Source organism: Caretta caretta, chromosome 3 (assembly GCF_965140235.1).
Source record: "Caretta caretta isolate rCarCar2 chromosome 3, rCarCar1.hap1, whole genome shotgun sequence".
Lineage (NCBI taxonomy): Eukaryota > Metazoa > Chordata > Testudines > Cheloniidae > Caretta > Caretta caretta.
Window position 1 is genome coordinate 170,299,597 of NC_134208.1, and position 21,589 is coordinate 170,321,185.

At 37.9% G+C, this 21,589-nt stretch overlaps 1 protein-coding gene across 4 annotated transcripts in view; it reads left to right on the forward strand.

The window, feature by feature from the left end:
- UBR2 (ubiquitin protein ligase E3 component n-recognin 2) overlaps positions 1-21,589 on the forward strand; it is a 103,310-nt gene that overhangs the window by 29,101 nt on the left and 52,620 nt on the right. For 3 of the 4 annotated variants that reach the window (XM_048843048.2, XM_048843047.2, XM_048843043.2), the window contains 9 exons: positions 4,239-4,346; positions 6,937-7,025; positions 8,334-8,432; positions 11,201-11,364; positions 11,450-11,549; positions 12,781-12,909; positions 13,754-13,937; positions 15,687-15,748; positions 16,716-16,826. In XM_048843048.2, the coding sequence (XP_048699005.1) occupies positions 4,239-4,346; positions 6,937-7,025; positions 8,334-8,432; positions 11,201-11,364; positions 11,450-11,549; positions 12,781-12,909; positions 13,754-13,937; positions 15,687-15,748; positions 16,716-16,826 (1,046 nt within the window). Of the gene's footprint in view, positions 1-4,238; positions 4,347-6,936; positions 7,026-8,162; positions 8,262-8,333; positions 8,433-11,200; positions 11,365-11,449; positions 11,550-12,780; positions 12,910-13,753; positions 13,938-15,686; positions 15,749-16,715; positions 16,827-21,589 lie in introns of all 4 variants that reach the window. The other variant, XM_048843044.2, reaches the window with a different exon arrangement.

A 21,589-nucleotide genomic window follows, 5' to 3' on the forward strand; every position in this document is an offset into this window, starting at 1 on the left:
CTCATAGTCATCCTGTGGTCAAGTACCAGATTGCACCTGCATATAAGTGACTTAAACATATGAGTGAAAGTGAGGGTCAATACAGTTTTGTGCCCACAACTGACTAAATTAAACCTTTTTATGATTCAAAAGGAAAAAAAATTCTATATTTGCTGGTGAGAATAATATGCTTACATCCTAATTTCTGAACTCTATATATTGGTAGGAAATAAGACATGGGTCTCTTGTAGTTACTTTGCTGAATGATTTAAGCATCTCGGAAATGCAATATTGTACTCTCTAAGGTGTCATCTTATGAAATGGGATTTAGAAATTTAAAAATGGTCTTCTTTGGCCTTTTGTACTCTTGCTCCCAGCCCATCCAGATTCTGCCCACCAATTTGTGCAAGCCTCAGATCTGCTGAGTACCTTTCACAGGGTCTGAAGGAAGGAGGGGAGAAATGTGCTGCAGAGGTGATTGAGCCCCAATTCTGCATGGGCAGAAGGAGAGCCACATATGAAAGGTCTACTCTGGCCACCCACCTAGGAGTAATGATCTGGGCCTTCATATTTTATGAAATGAATGTCAAGCCTTTGCCAGCGCATGAAGCGGAAAGCTTATTCTGGTATTTGCATAATAGGATGCAAACTCCTGAGTAAACCAACAATAAACTAGCAAACATATAGTTCTCATCCTTTCGGAAATAAACTGTCTATTCACCTTTTATTGGATAGTGTGGTGGATTTCTTATTCCCCATCTTTCCCAATATAAAAATAAACAAACTGAATGCTAGGAGTTTAGTGTGCATCCGCAGTGGGGGGATTGTTATAGCTGCATGTGAAATGAAAATGTCACTTCCCTCCCATTATCAGAGTGCTGAACAACCTGTTGTAATCAGACTCCTTCAATAGGGCATAGAAAGGCAGAAGTGTAATCCGTCAGCATTATTCCTTTTAGTTGGATGTTTTATGATGGTCAACCTGCTGTAAAATTTTAAAAAGGAATTTGAAGCAAATCATGTAGTGCAGCAGTCTCCTGAGACACACATTAACCTTATATAGGACAGGAAAGTCCTTATTACAAAATGTGTGTAGTTATAGAAGCATAACTGGAACAGCATATTGAATAGCAAATGGGGAGATTGCCCTAAAGATTCTACTATCTATGTAGGTTTCATATTTCTGAAATGTTCCTATGGGCCCACCACTCTGATAATCTCTAACCCTTGATGGCCACTTTATCCCTTCGATGTCTCTGATGCCATCCTCAGCTGCTCAACATGACTTGGGCAATAAAATAGTTCCATTAAAAATATACCACGATTTAATCCCTGTCCTTTCTAAAAAAACTATTTTTAATATAGTTGCAGAAAGCATGTTTGTGCTTTAATAATAATTATTGTGAATGGACTTTACTGCAGAGTTTTAGTTTGTATCTTTCTGCCACCCTTGTCTTTTCCCCCCCCAATTACATAGACTTTTTTTTACTTTGAAGTACATTTCATATGATACTTAAAGAAGAAATATCTAGGAAACTTTTTTTTTTTAAGGAGTCAGTTGTTGCTTTTTAAATGCAGGAATATTTGAGATTTGTTTCTGATGAACTCCCTCTAGCAATCTAAGATGATAGAGAAGAGTTCTGACTTTTTTACAACTGTTCGCCAGGTTTGAACAGCAAGGTACAGTCTCCTTTTCAAATCCAAACCCAAACTGTTTGCCCTAGATATGAAAAAATGTAACATTGGAAAAAATCTCTGTAGGGAGAGGAAAAAATAAAACTCAAAGGGTACTGGCAAGGGCCCCAAACCTCTATTTGCATCTGTTAGGAGCTGTGCACAGGTCAGCACTATTAAATTAACAGGGTTCTGCACATCCACTGGGTTCCATGCTTAGAGCCCTCCGTAGATACAAAATTTGTATCCACATCAGATCCGCAAGCTGCAAAAATGGTCCACAGGTATAAAATAGATATCTGCAGATTTACCGGGCTCTAGATACAAAATTTGTATCCCCATCCGATCCGCAATCCACAAATTTTTTTCTGTGGATAGCTGAGGATTTGCTGGGCTCTGTCGATGCTCACTGATCCAGTAGGACTAGGGCTTAGAATTCTGCTTTGGGAAAGTACATGCATAATGATTATTGCTATCAGTGTGATCAATTCACAAACGGAAATGTAAACTTCAACCTTGGAACTTCTTATTTTAGGATGATAGAGTTTATCAGTTTATTTTGTTTGGAAACAGTATTAAACTGTCGTTTTTTGAGTAGATTGTAAGCAACAGCATACATTGTATGACATAATTACCATCCTTCATTCTTTCCAAAGACCTGCAGAAGAGGAGGATTAGGAGCTAATCTTTTTGGAAATAAATCATGTGATTCTTTTGTTGGCAAATATCCATTGCAGCGTTCTTCCCATAAGAGATTAATTGAATGCTAAAATTGTCCATGCATTGATTATTAGATTTTTTTTCCAGGAAAATCCATTATTAGAAAACATCTTTTGGAGAACGGGGTTTTGTTTATATTCTGTACATTCACATACAGAGAAGAACTTTCTGTTTTATAGTTCAGCCAATTATAAGAAAATGGCTTTTGGGGATATACTTCTAAAGCTTTCTACTCAAAACCCCCACCTGTGGGCCAAGACTGGTTGCATGGGATTGGTACAGATACCAGTATTTGGATGTATATAGTATTATAAAAAGGGGAAGGACATAAAATTAATGGGATTAAATGGAGAGTTTTCTTTATATTAAGTTCTCCAATAGTGAGAGATGTTAATCTGTGAAATAAACTCTCAACAGAATAAGTGGAAGCTATTTGTAAATTTATAGTGAATGGTCCTGTATTGTGACAAAGATAAACTAGATGACTTAATAGGTTTGTCCATCTCCAGGTTTTGAAACATTGGAAGCATGTAGTCTTCATGAATTATTTCTAACGTGTATTTATTCATCAGCTGCTGGGTGTGGTGCATTGTATAAAAACACATGAAGTGAAAAAGTTTGTTTAAAATGGTATAGGTAGCCATTTTTGTAATGTTCTTCATCCATTAAACTGAAAAGGGACTTAGTTTCCTTTTGAATCTTCCTTTTTATCACTTCAAATGGTCTTTCATGATAAAACACAACCATTTCCAGACCTGGGTGTTTAAAATTGGGCTCCCAGAACTACATTTATGCAGCTAAATCAAGATGGACTGATTTTTTCAAAAGGTGCTGAGCCCTTGATTTCACTGGGATTTGAGAATGCTCAGAGCTTCTGAAAATGAACAATTTAGCTGTCTAAATGGCTTAAGGTACCCAATTTTAGACACCTGAGTTGAAAAATTTTCAGCTCATAACTTTTCATTATAACAGTTTATATGCAAACAGTTCTTGAAACAATTTGCTTTTGCTAGTTAACTTCCTCAAGAGAGGGAAAATGTACGCTCATTAAACCTGGGATAAGGAGTCAGGAGATCTAGTCAGGTCTCTGCTCAGATACAGATTTATTATCTTGGTATCTAGGGGCAGAAGTACATGAATTTAGGGTGGGATTTTTTTTAAAGTGCAATTTATGCACATTTGAAAAATCCCACCCTCAGTTTGGTAGTCTTTCAGTGTAACTGGATATTTTTATTAGAGGGAAAAATAATTGTCCCTCTTAATTTCCTGTGCAGCCATCTGTAGGCAGAAATGCAACACTTTTGCTGCATGGGAGGCCAGACATTGGAGTGTTCTGCTCATTCTGCTGAAAGCACACTAACCACGGTGCACAGGAGTGGAGAAATAGAATTATGGCTGGACCAGGAGAACAGGGAGGATATGGTCAATTGTTTCCTGTAGATGAGGAAGCCACTGACTAAAACATATGGGAAGTAGGAACCAGTTTTTATGTCCACTGCTCCACCAGGCCTTTAATCCTCTGCCTTATTCACTTTGAGCGTGCCCATGAGCAGTTTATAATTGATATGTGCCTGCCCTGGCTCTCCCCTTCCCCCAGAATTAGCTTTTATTTCCTTTCTTATTATGAAAGGACAGTTCAAAAGCAAAAGAAAGTGGAAGATATATTTCAGACCTTGATTATTTTTGCTTGGTGAGCTTAAAAATAAATATTGTGTGTGCGTGCGCGTGCGCACACCCACACCCACACACACCGATGCACACTCAGTATATTATGTAAACTTCCATTATGCTACATACACATTTAACATAACTTTTTAATGTTAAATAACTTTTGTATATTTATTCCATGATTTGTTTTTGTTAAGATGGTCTTCGTCGAATATTGTGTCAGGTTGGTTTACAGGAGGGACCAGATGGTGAAAATTCTTCTCTTGTAGATAAACTAATGCTGTCTGATTCTAAACTGTGGAAAGGTGAGTTGTCCCCCACTATTTTTAAGAAAATGACTTTGTATGTGCTAATAGAAAGCACTCTGACCATTTTATTTTGTCTTATCTGTTCATGTTTTAAGCAATTTTTATTGCCATCCATTATAGATGCAATTGCCTGTTTACAGATATACTGTGTTTTACCTCTTCACAAATTGGGATTATGCTGAATTGTGAAAGAATGGGATGGCCCTTTTAGCACTATAGTGAAGGTGGAGTAGAGCTTTCTGTTTAGAACAGACTTTTCAAAGGGCTGTAAAGTTTACATGTGTATACATATTGACCTGAAAATTGCTAGGCCAGTTGAAGGCCCAGGGTAAAGACAGCAGCACAAATATGCCGTCCTTTGGGGTTCCTGAGACAGAGGCACATTCCTCCAAAATGGTCTTATTTTAAAATTTGCTGGTTCTGTATAAGGACAGAAAGATGCAGAGCTATTTTTTCAGGATGTATTCAAACCCATTGAGCCGAGAACACCCTATGGAAATGACTGCAGCAGTTCACACACCTGTAAGTCTCCTGTGCTGCTATTCCAAAGTGCTTTAAAATCCACTGGCTTAATATGATTGGCCTTAAAATTGTCAGTCCAGGGAGTGTGGTAGAGTCTGATATAAATTTTGAGTCCTTTGTTCTAGGGCATCCTGAGATACATCCTCCCCCCCTCCAAAATGACCTGTTTTTAAAATGACATTTAAAACAAACATTAGAAAACCAGGGAATACATAGTTTGCCCCTGTGGCAGTGAATGGAAATATAACAGAATTTTTCCAATCACAAACACATGCCACTTTCTCGATACCTCCACAACTCCAGATCTGTGTGCTACTGATGTGTTTCCAGGAACCCTCACTGTGCTCTGTGCACAACGTTGGTCTGAGGAGTAATAGAAGGGATTGGCAGACATATCTCCATAGGTACTAATTGTATGTTTACACTGCAGTTAAAAACCCATGGTTGGCCTGTCCCAGCTGACTCAGGCTAAGGGGCTCAGACTAAGGGGCTGCCTAATTGCAAGGTAGACAGTTGGTAGACAATTGGTGCTTGGGCAGGAGCCCAGGCTCTAGACACTGTGAGGTGGGAGGGTCCAGATACTCAGACTGCAGCCCCTTTCCAAATATCTACGCCACAATTAAATGGCCTCTTAGCCTGAGCCAGAGCTAACTGGCACAGGTCAGCTGCGGGTGTCTAATTGTAGTGTCGACCTATCCTAAGGCTATGTGTATGCTGCCCCTCAGTTCAGACTGTGCGGGTATGCATAGCAATGTGCACTAACGTGCAGCACTGTAACTCTCCCATGTGGGGGGCTCGGCAGGCGTGAACTAAATGGTTCCTAGCCAGAACTTCTGGGTTCTAATTCCAGTTCTGCCATTGACTCCTTGGGTGTCCTTGGTAAAGTGGCTTTGCCCTTCTTTGCCTCAGTTTCCCCACCTGCAAAATGGAGATAATGACACTGATCCACCGCACAGAGGAAATCAGGCTGATGATTATTATACATTAATGTGAACTAGGAACCTTTTAGATTGTGTCCACAGCACTCACATGGGGGAATTACAGTGAAGTGCTTTGTGCACTGTTCACACCTCTGCAGAGCAGTATAGACAAGCCCTTCAACTAAATGAAGGATAATGTGATGCAGTCTCTGTGTAAGGGACTCATTAGAGCAGGGATTTAAGTACACTTTAAAGTTTCTCCCATACTGCTTTCTTTCCTCCTTCCTGCTGACCTCCAAGTGTCTTGAGGAAATGTATAGTGCTGTAAACTGATTCCCATTCTAATGGTTCCAGTAGGCAAATGGGAAGAGTTAAGGTTGCATGTAGCAGGGGAAGAATGACCCTACCTGTACTTTTCCTGATTTTCTAACGCTTTTATTTTGTGTGGTTGAGTATTTTCCTTGTCTTCAGAATTTTCTGTTTTTGACTGCAAACTTCAGTGTTCTTGAAAGTTATGAGGCACTGATAATTGACCATCCCTTCCCTTTTACCAAAGTTTTTGTTGTTGCAGAATCTCACATGTAAACAGGAAGTAGAATGAAAGTTCAGATTTCTATTGTAACTTTTGGAACTATTTGCCAATTTTCAGGGGGAACAAATATCTGTAATCATTCCACATTAAACAATTTAAAGTGTTTAATTATTGGTATTTGACTTAAAACTGATCTATAAAGATTTTGTTTTTAAAAACTATGTTAACAACATAGTGACGGAATTTATGTGGAGAATTAGTAAAAATAACACACAAACATATTTTAAAACAAAATAGTTCTGAACTAGTTCCTTCTTATCTGACAAATCCTGAGTGCACTGTTTTTTGTATTTCCTTGCAACAGTTGACTATGTCCTCAATGGTGCAGAAAAACATAGGGAAGAAGAAATAACCCTACAGGAAAAGTACTTTTTGGGGGAACCTGAAGCTTTTTCTCTCCATTTTCTATCAACTGCCAAATGTTATCAAAACACTCTTCCCTCTAGATTGGAGGGCAAAATTTCTTCTTTCTTTACGAGGCTACCATTACAATTACTTCCATGATAATCTGACAGTCAATAATGGCAAAATAACATGTAAATTTTCTTAACAGGAGCTAGAAGCGTGTACCATCAGTTATTCATGAGCAGTCTACTTATGGATTTGAAATACAAGAAACTTTTTGCTATCCGGTTCGCAAGAGTAAGTAACTCTTATGATGAATGGAAAATGCTTCAAAATATAGCCTAGAAAACAGTTTCAAGTAGAACATACAAAACTAATGATACTCTGTTGTTTGGAATATTGGTTGGGATTGTTTGTTGTTTTTTTTAACAGGTGAAACTCTTTAAATTAGAACCTCTCTTGATTTGCTTCTGTGTTCAAAAACTTAGTTATCATAGTACCTTACCACCCGGAAAGAAAATAGATCTTTTGGGTTCCCAATCTAATGCAGTTGTTAGATCATCTCTAACACAGAATGCATCACCTCTGATGTTTTATCCTTCCCAACCAACCATCCAGGATCCCATTACTTGAGAATCAGTCATTAACCATTGTTGGTAGTGCTATCCTGAAGTGACCTCTGAAAGTCAACTATATTTAATATTATTACTTGCAACAACTCATTTTTGAGATGCTTTTAATCAGCTTTCTGACATTCTGCTCACTTTCTTGCCTCAAACAAATAACTTTTTTTAAATTAGTAAATAAAATATTAGTAGTCTTCATAGTGGTAATTAGAATGGGTGAGTTGATTTTATGCATGTGTAACGCCGACAGACTGTTAGCTAAGGCTGTAGAGCAGACTCATAATCTCTTTTTCTCTCTAAGTGGTTTCAGTGCCATTCGATGGGACAGAATACCACACCCAGAAGGTGTGTGGGTTATATACTTCCCCTAGCTGAGGAAGCACATCCAGAGCTTCAGAGACTTCCCAGTTGAAATCCCGGATGAGCCCCCACTTGTAACACCGACGGACCCTGGTTGTCGGTGGGCAAGATTGAACCTGGGACCTATGGAGCTTAGTGCATGAGCCTCTACCACATGAGCTAAAAGCCAGCTGGCTGTTAGCTAAGGCTGTAGAGCAGACTTATAATCTCTGTCTGTCTCTCTCTAAGTGGTCTCAGTGCCACTAGATGGGACAGAACACCACACCCAGAAGGTGTGTGGGTTACACATGGGCTGGAAAATTGTCATCCCACTGTGCAAGGTTTCCTTTTAATGATGGATCAGTACCACTGTCTATCATAGTGTTGAATTTCCCCAGTGCAGACATTGAATTTAAAGCAAACGTCAGGTCGGTGTGGATTAGAGGTGAATTTCCCCCTTGTTGTTTAGAATTACCGGCAGTTGCAGAGAGATTTTATGGAGGATGATCACGAGCGGGCAGTGTCGGTGACTGCTCTATCTGTCCAACTCTTCACTGTACCTACTCTGGTGAGTAGTGCTTGCCTTTTTTAAAAACTGATAGTTGGCACTCCTTGCCTTTTTTTGCCTCCTTCTTAATAGAACTATGAGCGATTGCAGAGTGATTATGTGAAAGATGACCACGACAGAGAGTTCTCAATTGCTGACCTCTCGGTACAGATATTCACAGTGCCTTCACTTGTAAGTACTAAAAACTTAAAAAAAGAAACTCTTTTTTTGTTAGGAGCTGCACTAAGAACTTGAGCTTATAGACCACTAGATCTCTCTGAACATTTGTAGTACTACTGTGCAAATCAGTGTGCTGCTGACTTATGAAAACTAATTAGTAGTTTGTAAATATAGGTACAATTTACTAAGTGGAGCTGGACCTATGCTGCTAAATTTTGAATCTGTATCAGAATGTCCCAGAGTAAATGGGACCTATTCCTTTATTTTGGACACATCTCTTAATTTTTTTCCATTAATGAATATATAGAGAGAGATTACCACTTAATAAATAGTTTTAACTTCTGACTATGCCAAATATCCATGGTAGGTGTTGTAGGGGGTGGTTACAGAGCACACCATCCAATGGTGTGGCACTGCACCTACCATACCTGAATTCCCTTCTTGATTCTCCATTCCATCCATATGCAGCCAGGAGTGTTCACATAAGGTTCCCTGTCTTGGGATCTGATTTATTAAATCCTTACAGAATAAATCTGCAGTTCCTTTGGCCCTTCTAGGTTCAAATTCTTCTTTCCTTGGGGCTTCCAATTTATTCTTCCTTCAGGCTATATTTCTCTCCGCTCCCCAGCTCTCTCTCTGCCTGAGGACATCAGACAATCGCACTCCATCATCTGGGCTTCTCTGGGAAGACCTGGGCTTAAACTTTTTCTTCTCTTAGGGCAGGGTCTCCACAGCATCTTTGGTCTGTGATTTAATCCTGATAGGTTTCCCCAGTCCACCACCATCCTGGTTCTACCACAGGAGACCCTCCTTGCAGGTCTCTGTTGACTCTTGGTTTCCTTTGAACGTGAACTGAGAACACTCCTTTTTAATTTAAATGGACAGACCAACCTGTTACAATAAGGTTTCTATTAAAAATCAACTACTGCCTTTTGCAGGATTTTGAAAACTTTTTTCTAACAGAAATCATGTCTGTCTGTATATCATAAATTATTTTTTAAAGTGAAGAATACTTAAAAAGAGTAGATGAACTCAACAGAGTTTCTATCTTCATGAAGACATCTTTGGAAATTAAATAAAATGAGGAAAGAAAATCTGACTTACATAGAATATTTCTAAAAAGAATGCTGTTGGAAGTTTTCCAAGTGGAATCAACTTAAAGGTAGATTTAAATTTCTGAGACACTGGAAATCGTGGCAGTCAGGTAGGTGTTTTAGGAACTGATTTTAGGATAACTGTTCTAAATTGTGATTTGTTTTTAACAGTTTGCTAGGTGCTGCAGATGTCAGCTGGTAGCATATTCTTACCTCTTGATTCAGGAAGTCAGGGTTCTCTTCCTAGCTCTGTCACTGACTTGCCCTGTGTGCTAGTGCACACCACTTAAACTCAGTTTGCTCTTCAGTAAAATGATATCACCACCACTTGCGCTGGTGTTGTGGGGCTTATCTAGGTAATGTTAGTAAAATACTTAGTATCACTTAAAAACAAATTATGTTTTAAAGCATATTCCCAAAATGTTTTTTTAAAAAGTTTTAAGTGTTATCAGAGAGAGAAAAGCCAAAAAGGAAGTGTGAAAGAGGTCAGAGTTGTAGCCATAAGGATTGAGACAAAGAAAATATTTTTTGAAGTATAAAGGTAATATTTTAAAAAATAAGATCAATTAGATTAATCAAAAGCCTCAGTCTCATTTCCAGGTTCTTTGCTAGCATATTTCCCCAATTAAAGCCATTATGTATTGGCTTAATTTAATTAATCCTCTTAATCTTATTAAAAATTGCTCTTGTACAACACAATCACTTGGTTGTACATGGGATATAATCATGTACTTTGTATGTCCTTGATCCAGCAAGGTACTTTATTCATGTGCTTAAAAGTCAGGCACATGCTTATCATTTTGGATTCCATGGGATTGCTCATGTACTTAAAGTTAGACATGTTTCTAATTACCATGCTGAATGAGGAATCAATCCTTCAAGATGACCACACATTTAAATTAGACTGCAGTTTTGGTTTAAGTTTTTATCACTTAGTGCTTTCTTTGTGTATAGTGTAGTAAATTATCAGGGTACTTAAAAACATGTTTAAACTGGTGAATTAAATTAAAGAATGGAAAGTCCTCAAAAAAGGTAGTGGGCAAAATTTTCAAAGGGCCTCTGTGATGTAGGAGCCTAAGTTCCAGTGTAAGTCCATGGTACTTAGACCACTTAATCAATGACTAGCTGCTGAAAATTTTACCCAGTAAACAACTGTGAAGAGGAAGCAGGAATATCTTTCTGGTCTTTTGTTTGCAGCCTCAGCATTTATTCCCAAATACATGAATTGTTTTTCTTCGGCAATATTGCAGAAAATCTTTTGGGGTATTTATTTTCTTACCATAGTCACTAGACGACCCAATTCTGCACCAGTACTCCATTGTGCCTGATGCTTACAAACCCAGAAGAACAAAGATGACCCTTACCCCATCACATCTTGCCTCTTGTCTTTTACTTAGATTGTAACAGGTGGATTCAGACAAATGGGGGAGGACAAAGAAATGCGACAGTATTGGTTAGCATGATAGACATGGGGGTAGGCAATAGATAGCTTTACAGATGAATTTTTATTTTCCCCTATGAACACCATTTTAAAGTAATGTTAAAATATAGAGGAACACCAGCAATATAAATGGTTTGACTGAAAAGGCATAGATTTTACTGGTAAAAATGCAATATTAATTTAGCCTCTTTCTCCTGTCAGCGATGTCTGTTGATTACAACAAACTTTAATGTACTTTCGCATAGGCTCGAATGCTGATAACAGAAGAAAATCTTATGACCACGATCATCAAAACTTTTATGGACCACTTAAGGCACCGTGACATCCAAGGCAGGTTTCAGTTTGAACGATATACTGCCCTTCAAGCTTTCAAATTCAGGCGGGTTCAGAGCCTTATTTTGGATCTCAAGTAAGTATCTCAATACTAATCAAATTATTGAGTACTTTAAAAAATGATTAAAACTAACTCACAGATTTGTTTCTTCTGTATTCAGGTATGTGTTGATAAGCAAGCCAGCTGACTGGACAAATGACCTGAGGCAAAAGTTTTTAGAGGGTTTTGATGCCTTCTTAGAGTTACTAAAGTGTATGCAGGTATGTGAATCTGTGAATTTTAAAATAAGCACCATAAATTTTCTGTCTTAGTAAAATGAGTATTGTCAGATGTAGAACACGTTTTTTTTTTTATTAGTAAAATTGTTACTTCAAAGTACTGGTCATCTTCAGGAAATTAAGTTATTTGAGCATTACCAAGTGTACTCAGCTCTGTACAAACATACTGAGAAACAAAGTCCTTGTCCCAAGGAACTTTATGAATTTATAGCCTTGATGGTATCCTTTACTGTAATGTTTTTTGATTCCTTAATACAGTGGTCTCCTACGTTTCTTGTGGGAATAGCATATTGCTATTCCCAGAAAACTATGGCGGGCGCCAGACACCCCGCTGCTGAAATGCTGCCGAGAAGCGGCAGTGGCAAGAAGCAGCGCTGCCGAAATGCCTCTGAGAAACGGCAACGCTTCTTGGCGGCATTTTGGCAGGTGGTTCTTCGGTGGCGGCATTTCAGCGATGGGGTGTCCTGCGGGCGCACAAAAGTGCCCTGGTGGGTGCTATGACACTTGCGGGCACTGCGTTGGGGACCACTGCTTTAATATATTACATGTTGTTCTAAATTTTTTAAGTATTTTGAGACTAATGATGCTTTTATAAGGACAAACTACTACTAGGGCAAAAAGGCCTGACCGAACAACACTCAGTCTTCTCAGTGCTCAGTGACTGGACAGTATGCTTTTCCCAGAAAATGTTAGCTTTTGTTCATCCTTTTAATACATTTATTTTTGCTGGGGGCATTCCGTCATAATCAGACCATGCTTGAATGTCTTTTTGGGTTTTAAATTATTCAGATCCACAAACTAATAAAAAATAAATCCCCAGAAACATCTTTAACAAACTGAATTTGGTATTTAGAGGTTTTTCCTTTTTAAGGTTTTGCCTCTTGATTAAAAACTTATGTAGAGAGAATTAATGACTCTGTCTTCAATTTGAGATGCTTCCTAAATCAAAAATAGGATTTGCCTTACCAGATCAGACCAGTGACCTGTCTAATCCAGTATTCTTTTATTTCCTCTGCATCCTGAATTGTTTAATACCATTTTTTCATCTTTGTTTTTAAATTTGGCTCTTTGATTTCTCTCAAGATTTTTTCTATACTTCTGTGATATGAGCAGAATGTTGAAACTGTATCAGTAATTACTCACTTAGTCTTATGGTAGCACCAGTAGGGGTTTTTAATAACAGTTAATCTTTATGATTCTTTGTGGTTTTTAGGGTATGGATCCAATAACTCGTCAAATAGGACAGCATATCGAAATGGAACCAGAATGGGAAGCAGCATTTACATTACAGATGAAATTAACGCATGTTATTTCAATGATGCAGGACTGGTGTGCTTTAGATGTAAGCTGCTTCTGCTTTTATATATGAAGGGAGATGTAGGTAGATGCATATCTAATTAATAGTAATAGAACAAACATACATACCTGCACAGATTTATTTTGCCCAGAAGCAGTATTTTTAATCTGTGATGGATTAAATCTACATAGGGTTTCAATTAACAAAAAATCTGTGTATGTTTCTTGGAATGGACATAGGAGATCACTCTGAACATTTTGGAGTTCAGCTAAGTATCCAAAAGTTTGTATTGACACAGTGCCTGAAGAGTAGATTTACTGGAGAAGAAAGAGGGGAATAATTTTGTAATAGAGGAGTTATCAGGTCCCAGGCCCTCTTGATGCCATCCAGAGAGGAAAACAGATTGCTGAACTCTAACAGGATGATCTGCAATCTCTCTGATGACAATTTCCTCCTTAAATGGACCTGCTGAATAGGACTTCATATGTGGTGAGTTCTCCTTTTAGAACATATGAGCCCAGAATAGTCAAATATTAAATTTGACTTTAAACTGTAAATATTCACCATAATCATGAACATTGTCAGCAGGCTCATATAGTGACAGGTACACGGTAAACTGTGATACATACTCCTATTTAATCGGACTTAGCTTGGTGATTTGTGTCCTCTTTAATGAGTGAACAGCACTTGGGAAAGAGAGGAACCATTGACCTTCTGTGCTAATAAGGAAATCTTCAATTTTAAAATAGTAAGATTATATTAAGAAAAGTAAAAGAAACTTTGCATTGAGAAAAAAGTATTTTTGCATTTAGTATGTTATAGACTGTACATCATTTCAAAGGGCTCTGTTTTCTTCGTGATGTTTATAAACCACAATCTTTTTTTGTAGGAAAAAGTACTTATTGAAGCTTATAAGAAATGCTTGACTGTGCTGATGCAGTGTCACAGTGGCTTTACTGATGGTGAACAGCCTATCGTTCTCAGTATATGTGGTCATTCTGTTGAGACCATCAGATACTGTGTTTCTCAGGAAAAAGTTAGCATTCATCTCCCAGTTTCTCGTTTACTTGCAGGTAGGAATGAACCTGGTTTTAAAAACGTTTCAGAAAATTGAAGTAACACAAATATGCATCTTGCATGCTCACAGATATGCGATTATATGCCATCTGAGGATAGCCAGAATACAGTGTACTCTTGCCATCTCCCCAAGACCTCTCCATGCCAGGGGCTGTGGGAAGAGAGGTGTAGGGGATGGCTATGCTGGCACTGTGCCTGCTTGGGACCCCTTTATGCCCTGGGAATCCCCAACAGGGGGTTTGCAGGTGGTTTCTGCTCCTTCTGTGTCACCTCAGTGGAACAAAGGGGAGTAGACAGGGCAGAGGATCTGCCCCAATGTATGGATTATGGTTCCATGCTGTTTTTGAAATATGTTCAGCCCTCAGGCTGAAAAGATTGGACACCACTGTATTAGAGAAATGGTTGCAAAATATTATCTATGCATTACAACCAGCATTGTTCATCAGGAATTTAGGTAGTGATTGCATTTTTCCCCTTACATTTTGGTTCAGTAATTGAGCAATTCTATTGGAAATAGATGAAGGCTATCTCTACATTAAGAGCGTTTTACTGGTATAGGAATACTGGTATACTTAGCCTACTGGCAAGGTGCTTCTAGCATGAGCACAGCTGTACCAGCAAAGCTGCACTTTTCCTGGTATAGTAAAACTGCCCCCCTTGAATAAAACAGGCCATACTGGTAAGAGCACAGTTTTGTCAATAGAACTGTCTGCATTAAGGGGTTGGACAGAGCCGTGCCATCAGGTCAGGAATTCACACATCTGACTGACATAGCTACGCTGGCAGAAGTCTGTAATGTTGACCTGGCCTTTGACTGAACTTTAGCTCAAGTGGAATCAGTAAGTCATTTAGTAGCAAGAGTGACTGGCATGCTGACAGTTAAATTTTGGAAATTAAGTGGGCATTTGATATTGCAAGTTCAGTCGGTCAGGGTCAAATTATTTTGAATCTTCACAAGCAGCAGAAGTGTTGCAATTAAGAAAAACTTGTCATGTTTAATAGCTCTTAAAATTAAAGTCTGAAGACTGAAAGAAGGGGAAAGTGAGTTTGTCATTGGTAACTTGCTCTTATAGGTAAAGGATGGTAATTGGGGAATATTTCTCTTTTATGAAAAGAGCCGGTATTTATGAAACATGTATCCTTTGTTGCTGAATAGTATTTCCAAGACAAGGGAAAGAGCTTTACTTCTTGTACTATGTATCTTTGTATGTGTGTGCACGTGTGTGTGTGTGTGCTGTTCTATATACACTGCAAAGCTGATCATCTGCAAAACTGAGAGGGCATGCCTTAGGAAAGGTCGGATACCATGGTGATGAACGCAGTATAAAAATCTGAAAAGAATAAAATTGTTTAAATGAGGTGATCTTTTTGTACCTATTGAAATACTATATTAACTGAATTTCATTCATTATATTAGCTGCCAGTTATGGCCTCTGTTTGATTGAGACAGGGGTATAACTTTAGTATTTTGGTTAAAAAAGGATCTATACAATAGGAACAGACTTCATCCAAAAGTTAATCTTTGACATGCTCATACGTAATTTCATAGGTGTCTTGATGAGATGTATGAAAATTTGATTGTGTGTACATTCTGCATGGCTTGGGGACTTTGTCTGGATATACTGATGTGTCTTAAAACAGTGTGGAAAGCTTAAACTATGCAGATTGTGGCAAGAAATGTATTTTTTTAGGCTAATATGAAGTATGTATTAAAATGTATACTTTTATTTTGGATATCCATACAGGTTTGCATGTGTTGCTAAGCAAAAGTGAAGTGGCATACAAGTTTCCAGAGCTGTTACCACTGGTACTGTGAAATTTAATTAATGTTTATAATACATTTTGAAGATGAAAAATGCCATATAAGTGTTTAGAATTTAGGGGTAACAAAATAACTTTTTTGTTATATACTTTATTTAGGAAGACAATCTGTTTCAAATATTGGTAGTTCTTTAAGAGTCAATCCACAATCAGTGTTTTATTAAAACTGTTTAAAGATTTTATATTAAAATCTCATTTTTGTTTCTCATACCCTATCTCCACTTCATGTTTCAAGTTGAGTTTTGGGACTGTTACCAGAAATTAACTCCTTCTGTTGGCAGTGACAGCTTTAGCATATCCTGATCCAATACTCTCCTATTCTCCACGTGTCTCTTTTGGGGCACCTCATGCAATCGTTTTAAATATAAATATGGACATTGCTTAAATTTTAAGTGTGGAGGAGAGGGAGGTGGGATGTTATAAGAAAAGGGCTAAATGGAAAGAACATATAAAAAAGAAAGGAGGAGGGGGTTGAATTGGCGGAAGAGATGACACTGACTTGTAAAAGAAGAAATAGTTAACTTTTGAATGAATAAGGGATACACAGAGTAAGAGATCAAACAAAAGGAAGAGGAAGAAAATGATAGAGAGTTAAGAGGAAAAATAGTGATCTATGATTAACTTTCCAAAAATATTAAATAGTATGATAGTATTGATGCATTTTTTTTTCACATTCAGGAGAAGCTTAAAGTATAAAAACAGCTAAGGGTTTTAAGAGTAGGATATTGATCTTGGCCAGTACAATACCAAACAAAGGTAAAATGTGGGATAAGTTAACAGGAAGGGTTGATTAACTCATTTTAATCTATTTAATTTAAACACTTACAATATGTTTGTGTTGTGTTTCCTTTTTCTGTTCCTAAAAGTCTTCAATGGTTTTATGTCATCTTAGATTAATTACATTTTTGGTAATTAAACTAAGGTTTTGCTATTTTATATTTTATTTTCTGTAGAGTGAACTTAGCCCACCTTTGTTAATAGAACACACGCTACGATGTCTAGTTTTGTGTGCCCAAGTGCATGCAGGCATGTGGAGAAGAAATGGGTTCTCCCTTGTTAATCAAGTAAGTGGTTTGATAGCTGTGATGTATATGTTTATGCTAGTTTGTTGTAATGATCCTTGTGCCATTGTCGGAAATGGCTAGAATATACTCTCTTTCTATTAAAAACAAAAAACCCTCTAATCTAACTTTAAAAAGTCACTGAGGGTATGTCTACAATGCAAAAAAAAGAAAAAAGAAAAAAAAAAGACCCATAACTGTGAGTCTCAGAGCCTGGGTCAGCTGACTCATGTCTGTGCTACAGGGATAAAAATATCTGTGTAGACATTTGGGCTCGGGCTGGAGCCTGGCCCCCTTGCTGGGTTTAAGAGCCCGGATTCCAGCCAGAGCCCAAACAACCGTGCAGCTATATTTATCCCTGTAGAATGATCCCCACAAGCCAGAGCTGGTTGACCTGGGCACTGAGACTCTGCCACAGATCTTGTTTTTGCAGTATAGATGAGAGTTTAGGAGCCTAAATCCAGCTGAAAGTTTTTGGGACCTACACTTCTAAATCATGTAGTAGATGTGTTTTTTGAAAATTTTAATCAGTCTTTAATTACATGCTCACATAAGGTTTGTTTCCACAGGACCCCTGCCTCATTGAGTGAACAGGCCAGGTAGTGCTGAATAAATGAGGCAGCTGCTAAAGGTTTTTATTCTCTTCATTCAGTTAATGGCCCCAGACTTATTTATTGCACACTATTCAAAGCATGCAAGAAATACAGAATTAAGTATTTCCTCATGCCCTTTTTGTAGGGTGCTCATCGCTGTAGTATTGAAGTGTCTCACAAATGCTAATTTATTTGCATGCCTCCACTGTGAGATCAGAGAGCAGTGTTATCCTCATTTTACAGATGAGGAAATGGAGACAAAGAGACTAGCCTGAGGCTGCACAGTAAGTGGCAGAACCAGGATTAGAACTGAATCTCATAATTTCTAACCTTGTGCTCATGCCTCCAGATCACATTTTGGAGTTGCTGAGCATGCACAGCTCCCATTGACTTCAGTTGCAGGTGTGAGTTCTGTGTTTCCGCAGATCAGGCCCCATGTGTGTCAAGTTGAGCAGTCAGTAAACAAGGAATACACAGCTAGTGGCTACCTGCCAAAGTGATTTGCTCAGGATAACATAGACTATGGCAGAAACAGGAAAAGAGCTCAGTTCTTGTTTGTGGTGTTCACTTCACTTAACCACAAAACCAGCCTTTCTCTCCCTTTAGTCCCCCACCACATTCACTACACACTTTCCAACTTCTGCAACAAATGAGGCAGGAATCCTACAAACAGCCTCATTCGCTACTCAATCCTAATTCATCCTTTGAACACCATCCATTCTGTGCACTGAATAAGATGGGTCCTGTGGAAAAAATTGTATGTGATCATATAATTAAATATGGTGTTGTAGTTCAGCCTCCTTGGGTACATGCATTAAGGTTGTGTGGTATAGGGTTGAAAGGTGTAGTTTTAAATTCTTGGAGGCCAAGTAATTTAATTTTAAAAATGACTACAAATATTTATTTTAGAGAAACAATAGTAGGCCAGCTCTTAGTAATTGTTTCTCTTACTCTTGGGGTGTGGCTCTCATGGCTTAGTCATATTGGGGTTCTTTTAGGTACCTTAGGGGATACCCTGATTACGACCAAGCAGAATACTCACAATTATTAACCATGGCTATTTTATTATTAAAGAAGGGACGGGAACACTGAACACAAATGATAAACTGGTTACTTTTGTTAGTCTCTTTGTACATCTCTCTGTGGGGAGCTTTTAAGAGAGATTACACCTCTAGGGCTCCTTTTCTCCTGAAACAAAATTATTTTACCTAAGGACATACTGTGGAATGGATTCGCAATCATATTAGTCTTAACTTATTACTCAAGACTAATATGATTGCAAATCCATTCCATTGTATGTCCTTAGATAACTAAAAATGTTTATAGAGGGCCAAAACAATTTTGTTTCATGGTATATTGACCTGTTGGCTATTAATAAATAAGCAACCAAGTTTGTTGTTGTTGTTAAAGTAAGCAGTCTTAAGTACATCCTATGAAATTGAAAAAAATATTTAAACCAGTTATTTAGAAGAAACTACTTAAGGAGCTGTCTTGAGACAGGCCAGTTAAGCAATATTAAGAATGTTCGCAAAAAGAAAAGGAGGACTTGTGGCACCTTAGAGACTAACCAATTTATTTGAGCATGAGCTTTCGTGAGCTACAGCTCACTTCATCGGATGCATACCGTGGAAACTGCAGCAGACTTTATATACACACAGAGAATATGAAACAATACCTCCTCCCACCCCACTGTCCTGCTGGTAATAGCTTATCTAAAGTGATCATCAAGTTGGGCCATTTCCAGCACAAATCCAGGTTTTCTCACCCTCCACCCCCCCACACAAATTCACTCTCCTGCTGGTGATAGCCCATCCAAAGTGACAACTCTCTACACAATGTGCATGATAATCAAGTTGGGCCATTTCCTGCACAAATCCAGGTTCTCTCACCCCCCTCCCAAAAACCACACACACAAACTCACTATCCTGCTGGTAATAGCTCATCCAAAGTGACCACTCTCCCTACAATGTGCATGATAATCAAGGTGGGCCATTTCCAGCACAAATCCAGGTTCTCTCACCCCCCCCCCCACCCCCATACACACACAAACTCATTCTCCTGCTGGTAATAGCTCATCCAAACTGACCACTCTCCAAGTTTAAATCCAAGTTAAACGAGAACATCTGGGGGGATTTAACTTGGATTTAAACTGGGGTGGGAGGAGGTATTGTTTCATATTCTCTGTGTGTATATAAAGTCTGCTGCAGTTTCCACGGTATGCATCCGATGAAGTGAGCTGTAGCTCACGAAAGCTCATGCTCAAATAAATTGGTTAGTCTCTAAGGTGCCACAAGTACTCCTTTTCTTTTTGCGAATACAGACTAACACGGCTGTTACTCTGAAACCTGTCATTAAGAACGTTAAATCCCCCTATTTCTCTGCTTACTGAAGTTTATCCCCTGTCTTCTCTCCAGGAGTACACATACTAACAACTTGGTGATTAACAAGAGAAACTATTAGTCCTTTAAGTTACAATAGCATTTCAGTACCCATAAGTTTTAAATATAGTGTCTGAATTAACTTCCTCTCGCCAATCCATGTTGAAGTTGTGGAAGGGTTTTCCTTGGTTGGTTTCCTCCTGAGTTTTCTCTCTTTCTTATCTGCCTGTGGCAGCTTGCTTGTGGAGATGGAAAGCATGAGTTGTGGTGTACTTGCTGTCTAAAAAGAGTAGCTGGAAGTGCGTGGATGATGTGCCCACTTAAGATCTTTTATATCCTTTCTCCTATTTTCATGATATTATAGGAAAACACTCCTTTTTCAGGCTTGTTTAGATTCAAGTTCAGTGCTGTCACTCTTTTCACTGGCTCCATGCCTTTGTGGATGGTCCTCGTTCTTATGAATATGTAGTTTATTTATGAGTATGCAACATTTCTTTAATTGCATTTTTTTTCTTGTGGCAGGAAAACATCAGACAACTTTCAAAGCTAGTTATAACTTTTTTCTTTTTTATTCATTCCATTTTCTGAGAGATTATTTAACTTTTATTAGAATTTGACAGGAAATGAAAATCTGTTTTCAAAAACTCCCAAACACTCCGGTTCTTTGTATTGGAAATTTTCAGTTCTCAAAACAGTCTTTTAAAATTAACTCTTAAAAGTCTGTTTAAATTGTGTCTTCTGTATGACAATTTTTGGATTAATGATTTTGCTCATCTTCCTGAGTAGATTGAGTTGTTTGAACCTAATGCCAGTAACTAACTAATTTCCAACCATATCCATATTCTGTACTTAAATTACTTCTTATATTAGTAACCAGTTATAGCATCAAATTACCTTTCTGTATTTGTACATAAAACAAGTTACTATTTATATAATAATATCAGACAGTTGTTACATGAACATTTCATTTAGATACCAAATATACATTTCAAAATAAGTTTGCCATCTTAAGCATTTGAACACTTAAAATACTTCCAGCCATACATGTTTTTCTTAGCGGCTTATCCGAATGAAGTTTTCAGAGTAATTATAAAATTAATTTCAATTAGATTATTTCTAGAATTCCATGTGTGGCTTTAACTGAGGTTTTCTTTGCACAGATCAGGCTAATAGACCTGCTCGTATGCCTTCGTTTATTGCTCTAACTCATCCTACTGATTAACAGTCCCTACTACTGATAATACACCTTAACATACCCTCTACTTCAAACATATATGTTTTGCATTTTCTGCCTTCTTGAGGTATGCTTCTCCTTGGGAGACAGAAGCAGAAACTTTCTGAAATTCCTTTGGTTAACTTTAGATATACAAGGTAGATGAGAGAGTGCCTTTTATTGGACCAACTTCTGTTGGTAAAAGGGAGATGTTGCAGAAATTTAACGTTTTGTAACATAAGTAGCTAAATATACCTATTGTTATATTTCCAAGATCCTGGCTATAACAGTATTGTAGCTATCTCTCAACATTCAGAAAAGGTGCAAATAAGTTTGTAACTGCTTTAAAATAGTAAGTTATAATTTTATTAATATAGTTTTTGCATCAATATTGAGGTCTCTTCTCCACAAGGGGCAGCCTAAGTTCTGGCTGTTCCTAACTTTCATGTGCTTGACTTTGCAGTGTTCTTTTAGCATATGGCTTTTGGAATGTATTTTTATTTATTTATTTTTTTTAAGGAAAAAGGTAAAAGCAAATTCTGTTATGTGCAACCATAACAACTGGTCCACTGTGCATCATCA